This window comes from Lactuca serriola, chromosome 3 (assembly GCF_051521515.1).
Source record: "Lactuca serriola cultivar US96UC23 chromosome 3, Lser_US96UC23_V15, whole genome shotgun sequence".
Lineage (NCBI taxonomy): Eukaryota > Viridiplantae > Streptophyta > Magnoliopsida > Asterales > Asteraceae > Lactuca > Lactuca serriola.
Window position 1 is genome coordinate 308,200,079 of NC_136410.1, and position 10,049 is coordinate 308,210,127.

General features: G+C 28.9%; 1 protein-coding gene across 1 annotated transcript; it reads left to right on the plus strand.

Moving 5' to 3' along the window:
• Window positions 1-948: 948 nt before the first annotated feature.
• Window positions 949-2,433, plus strand: LOC145094160 (uncharacterized). The gene is made up of 5 exons (XM_079032451.1): window positions 949-1,084; window positions 1,482-1,588; window positions 1,732-1,927; window positions 2,003-2,022; window positions 2,167-2,433. Exons 2-5 carry the CDS (start codon window positions 1,491-1,493, stop codon window positions 2,195-2,197), a joined length of 345 nt encoding a protein of 114 aa, XP_078888577.1. The 5' UTR covers window positions 949-1,084; window positions 1,482-1,490; the 3' UTR covers window positions 2,198-2,433.
• The last annotated feature ends 7,616 nt before the right edge of the window (window positions 2,434-10,049 follow it).

The window sequence follows — 10,049 nt, forward strand, 5'->3', positions numbered from 1 at the left end:
ACAAAGTGAGAAATCATTCTTAGCTTAAACTATTTATAAACAATTTTACAAATATGCAACTTCTTTTAAATTGTTAAGTATTATTATTCTGAATTGAAAACAATAACAACAAATGTCAAATGACCATATACAAAGTAAAAATATAGAAACAAACATTCATGATTTCAATGCTAAAAGCATCAACATCTCCTTCACCTCCACATTTAAACAATGTCATTAATATTATTTGTGCATTTAATGTATTTATATCTATTAGTAACCATATTAATAATAACAAGTTCAAAAAATAGTATTCTTATTTATATTTTTAATAATAATAATAATAATAATAATAATAATAATAATAATAATAATAAGGGTTCTGTTTGTAAAGAAATCATAATATTTTTGTATACAGAAAAGTCATAATATTTTTTTATTATAGAAAAATCACAATATTTTCGATTAATTTACAAAATAGTCCCAAATTAATTTGGTATCGGTTTCAACCGGTCAAAAATGATCAAACTGCAAAATTTTTACCGGTTTTCGGGATTTTTTCGTTTAAAAAAAAAATATTTAGACTAAAATGTAACTTTTCCGTAAATATTAGAACTTTTCTAAAGATTTCCCAATTAAGTGTGTTAGATTAAGAATAGATTATATTTGTTGATTAAAAAAAAATGTTATGGTGAAGCGCGGAGGGAATTGGGGTGGCTGACACATGCCTTTTCTCGCAATAGAATTGTGGATGAGAGAGATAGAAGATGATGGGGGTGGAGCTGGGCATGCTTCGCTCGACACCCACTCTCCCGGCCTAATACCAATTTGTTGCGGAATAAATTAGTACATAGATTCGATCCCTACAGGACGGCGATAGGGCTCACGTCTTTTCCTTTTTCCTACTTCCATTAGCACGTGCGTCACGTGATACTGATAATTTACACCCCAATTTTTTTAGGCTTGTTAGATTAACCTGAATGATCTAAAGAAATCTCGGAGGGATTAACAAAGTGACGGGTAAACCCTTCTTCGAAAGCACCAATCACTGCGGCATTCCGATTGTACGCCTCCTCCTAAATTCTGCTATTTATATCGACAACAGGTAGATACTGATCCTGAATTTTAGGTCCTTGTAGCTTTAATGTCTTTTGAATTGAATTACTTCAAAATCGACATGGATTTTTAGGATTTATTAGGTCTTATGTAACTTCGATCTGATTTAAGTAAATAGTAGCTGGAAGATAAGTTTCGATTGGTTCTGGAAGATGAATTCATGCACAATTGACTCTTCCCTTTACCTGTCTGTATGTGAAATCTGAAATCTGGATAATCAGATAACCATTTTATCGAAATTAAGGATAGTTAGCTAATTTTACAAACCTTCCTGCAGCAACTCATTGTGTGCTTCACCAAATCTGATTATTTTGAGCCTCAAAAATCAAAAAAAATAATCTGCATTTACTGAATACATCTTTTTATTTTCATGAAAATTACACAAGGTGGAGACTATGGATTCAAGCGTATCTGGAAAGAAATCTAGTGAGAACGAAATACCAACTTTCAATATTGAGAATATGCAAAGCAACATGAAGGTGATATACTACAGGTCAGATTTCTTTGCATACTTTGATCTAAAGTAGATTGTTGTAACTTGTAACCCTAATCAATTGATAGATCTAAACAATAATAATATACTATAAATTATAAAATGTAATGGTTGCTGTTTGAAAATTGAAAATGTTGATGCAGTCGAACATTCATGTCCATCATTGGTGGAGTGATCGCTGGAATTTTGGGAGTGAATGGGCTCATGGGATTTGTGATTTATTGTCTTGTCATGGCCATTACATCTGTTTGTTTAACAGCCAAGGCAGGTTTTTCAATCCATTCATATTTCGACACCTGGAATAGGGTTGTGCTTGATGGTTTCCTAGGGGGCCTTTTGGTAATTTCTCAAATCTTTCTTTCAATACAATCCCAATGTCATATCCTAATTAGCCATCAATTTCTCTTTTTGCAGTCATTCGTGTTGTTCTGGACGTATCCTTGTATATTTGCTCGTTCTTCTTCAATGTTTTACATATTTGTTGGGTAAATTGCAGGAAATAGCAAAATAGTTGTTGATTTTTTTTGTTTAGTTATTCTAATTCACACCATTTATGAATTACCTTAACGTGAAAAAAGATTTGCTTATGATATCGTGCATATCTTCTAAACAATCCCACTTGAAATACAAGAAGCAAGCTGGTTTTCTGGAGTTTACATAAAGAAGAGGTGTTGGAGCTCAGATTGAAGGGTTTTTATTTTATAGTAGCTTTTAATTGTTAAAACTTTTATTTCATAGTTTTTGAAACATTATATATGGTTCTAGGATCAAGATTTAATTAATTTCTTGTTATTATCACTGGAAGTACATTGATGTCTTAATGGAATTGATTTGGATTTATAATATTCATATGTGACTTGTACAGTTATCCTCAACATAGGATCTTATGAATAAATTAAACTTTTGAATAATCGAATTTGTAAAATGTTTTTTTATGAAGACTAATAGATTGGTTCGGAATTTGGCATACGAAAACTAAACAAAAAGAAAATTAAGAGACAATTCTAGTTACCAGATTGTAATGTATTTAAATGTTTATGTTTGTAATTTCAAATAGAGTGATCATTTGTTATCACAATTATTTAGAGCTTCTAGAACATCAACAAACGTTAACCATATTTCCAAGTTTTTTATTTTAAAAAAAATGATACACTCATTATTTTATCAAACAAAATCTTACTGTTGACCATTTTTTTAATTAATTTAATAATATGTTAGTCATGACAGGTTGATGATTTATGTTAATATATTTTTATTTGATAAAGCTAATGAAATATGATTCTTTCTGATAAATGAAAATAATTTTGCTACATATCATTTTTTTTTTCAATTTGTCAAATGTTAATTTGTAGTTTATATATATATATATATATATATATATATATATATATATATATATATATATATATATATATATATATATATATATATATATATATTCCACTTGTCACTTGTCATTTATTTTATTGTTCATTTTTCAAATTCAGTAATATACCATAAATAACTATATTAATTTTAAATTTTAAATTTTAAATTTCAATTTTAAAATTTCAGTTCTCAATTTCAGTTTCTAATAAATTACAGGTTAAACCTTCGTAGTTAATATTTTGTTATAATTAAACTGTTTAGTACACAGGTCTGACAATTAAACACGTAATTTTAATTTATTTATTTTATGCATGTTTATTTATTTTTAATTTTTTCTCATAATTTCTACTATTTCGAATTTTAAATACAAATAAACTTTCCGTTACTTCTTTATATTTAACATTTTCTTTTAATCAACCCGTATATTATATGGGTCCTAACCTAATCTTTCTATTCTAATAAATGAATATGTTTATTCTCCTATTGACAAGTGTCATACTATTAGAATTTCTCATTAATAACTATATGTAACATATCATACCACTTGTCAAATTATTAATTATCAATTTCAAATTTCAAATTTAAATTTTCCACTCTAATTACATTAAATTAATTAATAATTGATTCTCCATTTTAAATTTTAAATTTTAAAATTTTTCATTCTAATTATATTAAATTAATAACATTAAATTAAAAAATAAAATAAAATCAATACAAATTATAAGGTAATATAACTTCACATATTTGTTTAAAACAACAATTATAATTCTATATGACTAAAAAAATATATCTTAAGTAATAATTTATTTAAAATAATTGATTAGTAATTTTGATTTTTTAATATAAAAGTTTAATTAATTTTATAATCGTGGTTCTTACGGGTTATAAATTAGTTGGCTAATAAAAAAACTTAGAATCGGAGTTAATGGAGAGTTAATGGTCGGGCATGTTCTAACTTAAATCATTTCCTATAATTAATTATTTTTTAAACCAATACGAAATCATTTATACTCATCTAATATATTATTATTTAAACATATATAATGTATATGAAAAGAAAAAATAATATAAAATAAAATCAATATATTACAATACAAAATAGTTAAATAACTTATACTAAATGTAAAGTGTATATGATAAAATCATTTATACGATAAAAATCGTAGGTATATAATAGTTAGTATTAGTATCTGAAATTATATGGTAAAAATCTAAAAATCATGACATTTATTATTGATAATATTTTCTTAAAAAAACTTCCTTTGGAAGGTTATTACAATAAGATCAATTTTGTTATGTATAACAATCTATTAATAAAATTCTTACACTTCATTTGATCTTTTAAGCATACAATTTCTAAATATTATTAAAAGAGAACCATTCATTCACCAATGAAGCAATCAGGACCATTGATTGGATTTCAATCTTATATTTTCCATCATTAGATTAGATTCCTGACATCATCTTTTTCAAATAAAATTCAAACACAATTACATTTAATTATAGAATCTTTAATAATTATAGAATCTTTAAATTCAATAATTATATTATTAATTACAACATATTATTCTATTTATATACGAGATATTAGTTTCTCTAATTAATACTGTTCCTAATTTAACTCATTTATTTATAGTTTGTGGCTTCAAAATTCAAACTCGTTTAGTTTTTATTTAATTCTTTTTTTTTAAACTGATTAAATAAATATATCAATAATTTGGTCATTAACCTATAAAGTCAATATTATTTATAATTTATCTCCCGGTATATCCCACGTAAAATAAATCAATTTGAGATCATGTTTTTGAATTTAAAACTCATTAATTAAGCAAAACAATTAATTTGAAATTTTGATTCAATATAAAAGTATCATTTTTTTTTCCAGATGAATAACCGAAAATCTCCAAGATAATATTTTAGGTTCCTATTTTTTTGGAAGATAATGATTTCTTTATTGAAAAACAACCTATATATATATATATATATATATATATATATATATATATATATATATATATATATATACACACACACGCTTACATTGAAGTTGTTATTCTTACGATTTTAGATTGAGTCGTATGATTTACAATGTCTAGGTTCTTTTTTTACCTCGTTCTCCTTCTTCTTCTACAATTTATTGTATTTACTTTGTTCTTATTACTTGTTATTATTGTATTCCTGTTGAGAGGTCATGAAAAAAATTAATCAATCTACTTTAAGTATATTAGTTTCAATCATTTAGTTATAGAAACAAAATTATATCCTTTATCTTCATTTTTTTAATATGTTGACCTATGTTTGTCCAGAGAAAGTCATAAAAGTCGTTTTAACGTATGATGGCAAAACTCGTGGAACGGACCAAAAGCAAGATGATGAAGTTTTTTATTGTTACACTTCAACTTGCATGAACAAATACATATATCTTGTTCTAAGTTTTTCAAAAATTCTTTTATACATATTATTATACTCTTTAGTTAAATTGTTTAATTTTATATTACTGTATTTATTTATATCAATGGCTTTAGTTTCAAAATCAACATTCAAGTACAAGACTTTACCGGTGTGGTGTTACTTACGTTATTTGATCGTAACACGAAGAAACTTCTGGAAAAAACCACACAAGACTTGCTTCAAAAGTTTAATGAGGTTATCGATATTAATTTAATTTATATAAAACTAATTTTTTTACCTTTTGTCTATCTAATTTTATAACCAATTTTTTTAAAAAAAAAATTTAGTAGGGGAATATGAAGATTTATCCATTTGCTTTGAATGTACTTTTCGATAAAAAGTTGGTATTCAAATTCAAATTTCACATTATAGTTTGAATAACAAAATTGATGGTTATGCAATCTTAAACTTCACTGTTGATAATACAATCATTGTTGAATTGGAAAAAAAAAATTAACATCGAACAGAAAACATTCTTTTACGAAGAATACTACAAACATATCTAAATATTATTAAAAGAGACACCTTAATTCAACAATGAAACAATCAGGACCATTGATTGCATTTCAATCATATGTTTTCTACCGTTAGATTAGATTGTTGACATCATCTTTTTCAAATAAAATTCAAACACAATTACATTTAATTATAGAATTTTTAAATTCAATAATTACATTATCAATTACAACATATCATTCTATTTAAATACGATATATTAGTTTCTCTAATTAATATTGTTCCTAATTAAACTCCATTGTTTTATAGCTTTTGGCTTCAAAGTTCAAACTCGTTTAGTTTTTATTTAATTCTGTTTTTTAACTCATTAAATAAGCATATCAACAATTTGGTCATTAACCTATAAAATCTAATCTAATCCTATTAAATTAGCAAAATATTTAAGAGTCAAAAATAAAGTCAATATTATTTATAATTTATCTCCTGATATATCCCACGTAAAATAAATCAATTTGAAATAACGGTTTGAATTTAAAACTCATAAATTAAGCAAGTCAGTTAATTTGAAATTTTGATTCAATATAAACGATATTATTTTTTCCAGATGAATAAACGAAAATCTCCAAGATGATATTTTAGGATCCCATTTTTTTGGAAGATAATGATTTCCTTATCGAAAAACAACTTATATATACGATTATATTGAAGTTGTTCTTCTTACGATTTTGGATTGAATTGTATGATTTACAGTGTTCTTCTTCAACGGTCTTATTCTATAATTCTTTTTTCTATGTTCTTTCTTTGCCCTGTTCTCCTTCTTCTTCTACAATTTCTTGTATATTACTTTCTTCTTATTCCTGTTCTCCTTCTTCTTCCACCTATTAATGTAATATGTATTTAATTTATGTTCTCCGCATTTAATGCGGGTTATAATCTATATATATATATATATATATATATATATATATATATATATATATATATATATTAAAGATGTGATGAATTTCAACAGTAAAGTGTTGAAATTCTATCCATCTATGGTCCCTCAAATTTTTTTCCACTTTTTTATTTCTTTAGGGGGTGTTTTGTAACATCTTTCCACCGCTTTCAACGTGGCTTACACTTGATGCTTCAATGGTAATTTCGGTTCTACGTGTCAATTAATCGATACTTCTCTTTCTTTGCTAGACTTCTTTCTTCTCCGTTTCTCCTTCTTTCTGCTCCCTGGTTTCTTTCATTGACATCCCTCTTTCTCTCTGTAAGGTAAATTTTCGACTACGTCCTTCATATTTTTCCGGTTTTCTGCTCTTATTGGTTTGTTTTTTTTAATTTATGTTGTCGTTTATCTATATGATGTCCGCTTCCTCCAAGCGGACCCGTTAAGACGGTCCTTCGTCGTCCTCTAGTATTCAAATTGGTCGTCGTCGGAAGTACCGGCGTTTGGATGGGCTTTGTCTGCTCCCTGATTTTGCTCACCGACTCCATTCATCTCTCGATTCTTCTTCTTTATTTTCAATTCTCGGCTTTTGATTTGTCGAGGTGAAAGAAAGGGCGACGGACAAACAGGTTGCTTTTCTCCCGATTTCTATTTCTAGGGTACGTATTTGTTTCTTCTCCAGTTTTCTACTTGCTCCAGTTTTCTACTTGCTCCGACTGCTCCTCCCATTCATCGACCCCACCTCAACATCACCAACGAACTTGATTAGCAACATAGATGAAATCAAACTTCAAAAACATAGCTGAATTTCAAGTCGGAGGCGGTCGAAGAAGGTGGTGCGATGGTTGGGGGTTCGTCATTCTGCTCTAACCTTATGAAGTTGTGTTTCTTCTACATCCAACTAAAAACAAAGACGGTGTCGAAGTTGAGCTCTACAAGATCCCCAGGTAAAGCATCTTTTCAAGCCTTTATCAATTTTGATTATTTTTCTTTTCTAAATTCCCACAATCGCCTACATCGGTTTCGATTTAGGGTTTATCATATTAGTTTTAGGTTTGAGATTTGTTGTGTTCTGTATTGTAGATGAAGATGATAATTTTTGTCTTATGGTAAACTTTGAAGGCTTCTTAATCTCTTGAAGACTTCACATATTTGTTATTAATGTCTTGCAACATAACGAGAACTGATGTGCACAAAAGTACCCACTAATTTTAATATTTATAACCTAACAAACTTAGACTATCTATGCACTTATAGGTAGTGTACCTAGTCAGATTACAGTATAGCTTAGGTAAGTCGGGTGTCGATCACAGGGAACGGTGGATTAATTTAATATATTTGATTATAGGTTACATGTCACACGAAAATAATAAAGAAAATGGTTTAATAAATCCCAAACTAACAATTAACAACTCTCGATAAACTAACAGGAAAGCACATCTCTTCAGGTACTTTGGTTTAGATAAATTACACCTTAAAAACATAGACAATTGCATACACAAATTCATTTATTCATGTTCACCGATTCCTAAAATGATTAGATTCACGTTCACTATAACTAATCCTTTAGCAAACAAGTCAATTCAAATAGTGATCAGTTGGTTAAACTAACATGCTTCCTAGTGTTCAGTTCGTATCAAGCAAGACTTGTAAATATAGTTAATCAAATTATTAATTCAATTTAACCTCTTGTTGATGGTCATCCAACAAGGCTCACACATTAACTTACTTATTCTCAAGTTAATCCTAGTTTCACATTCGTTATTTCTAGACTTATAATCTTGATGACTCATTTAAACACCTTTTTGGGTGTTTACGGTTTTGGGATATCCTTAGACCGTAAACACCTATAAATGGTGGTGTTTGGTGTTTTTCAAAGCTTAAACATATCAATGGAAGGTTTAAATATGTTAAGGTAAGTCTTAAACTTCAAACTAGGGCTAAACATGGGACTTAAGTCAATTTTAGGGGACTTTATGGTGTTTACGGCCCAAGTATCATCTTGGACCGTGAACACCTCAAACATGGTGTTCTTGACCGATTTTCTTGGTGATTAATTGATATACTAGCTGACAAGCACTCAAGGATGGAAGTACTTACTATAATGATGCTTGATTTGAGCTAAAAGGCCAAGAACACTTAGTGTGTGTTCTTGGTGTTTTGGAAAATCTAAACAAAAACCGGAAATGAATGGATGAATAGATGCACAAACACTAGATTAAGTGTTTTACTAACTTGAAATGGTTAGAACACTTACAAGATCGAAGATTTGGAATTAAATGTTGGATGATAGTTGAGAGAGTTTTTGGAGTTTACTCTTTTGACTATTTGGGGAGTAAACACAATGACTAGTTTCTTGGGGAGTAAACTCATACATAGGCATGAGTTTACGGTTTTTGGGTGATTCCTAAACCCAAAACATAAAAGTTTGGTCGGGTGTTTCTAATACGGGAAGTGTTTGCGGTTTTCAAAAATCAAAACCCAAGACGACACTTTCTTTCACCCATTCATTTAAAAATAATATTAAAATAATCAAACAAACTTTATATTTCTTAAAAATGAGAAATAATGATATTAATTTATGATACGAAGTGGTTGACTTTTAGGGTTTGACCAAATAAAAATTTCGGGTTGTCACATCATCCCCCTGTTAAGGGAATTTCGTCCCGAAATTAAAGTCTAAACAAATAAAGTAGTTACAAATAACTAAGCAAAGAGATGAGGGTATTTCAGTTTCATCTGATCCTCACACTCCCAAGTGAATTCCGGTCCTCGCTTGGCGTTCTAGCGAACCTTCACAATCGGGATACGGCTTTGCTTTGTCTGCTTGGCTTCTCGGTCCATGACTTCTACTGGTTCTTCCACGAAATTGAGGCTCTCATTAATCTCGATCTCGTCAAGTGGGATTACAAGAGTCTCGTCGGACAGAAACTTTTTCAAGTTAGATACGTGGAATGTAGAATGTACGTTACGAAGTTCGTCGGGTAGATTGAGTTTGTATGCTACAGGGCCGATTCTTGCGAGAATCTCGAAGGGCCCTATGTATCTTGGATTAAGCTTTCCACGCTTACCGAAGCGTATCAAGCCCTTCCAAGGTGAGACTTTGAGAAGAACTCGGTCTCCCACCTGGAATTACAAAGGTTTCCTTCGCTTATCAGCGTAGCTCTTTTGTCGGTCTCTAGAGGCTTTCAATCGTTCACGGATCTGAACGATCTTCTCTGTCGTTTCCCGAATGATTTCTAGGCCGAT

Coding starts and splice junctions, on each gene's coding strand:
- LOC145094160 (XM_079032451.1), top strand. CDS start 1,491: ATGGATTCAAGCGTATCTGGAAAGAAATCTAGTGAGAACGAAATACCA. Junction 1,589..1,731: donor ATGAAGGTGATATACTACAG/GTCAGATTTCTT, acceptor ATGTTGATGCAG/TCGAACATTCATGTCCATCA. Junction 2,023..2,166: donor TCATTCGTGTTGTTCTGGAC/GTATCCTTGTAT, acceptor ACGTGAAAAAAG/ATTTGCTTATGATATCGTGC.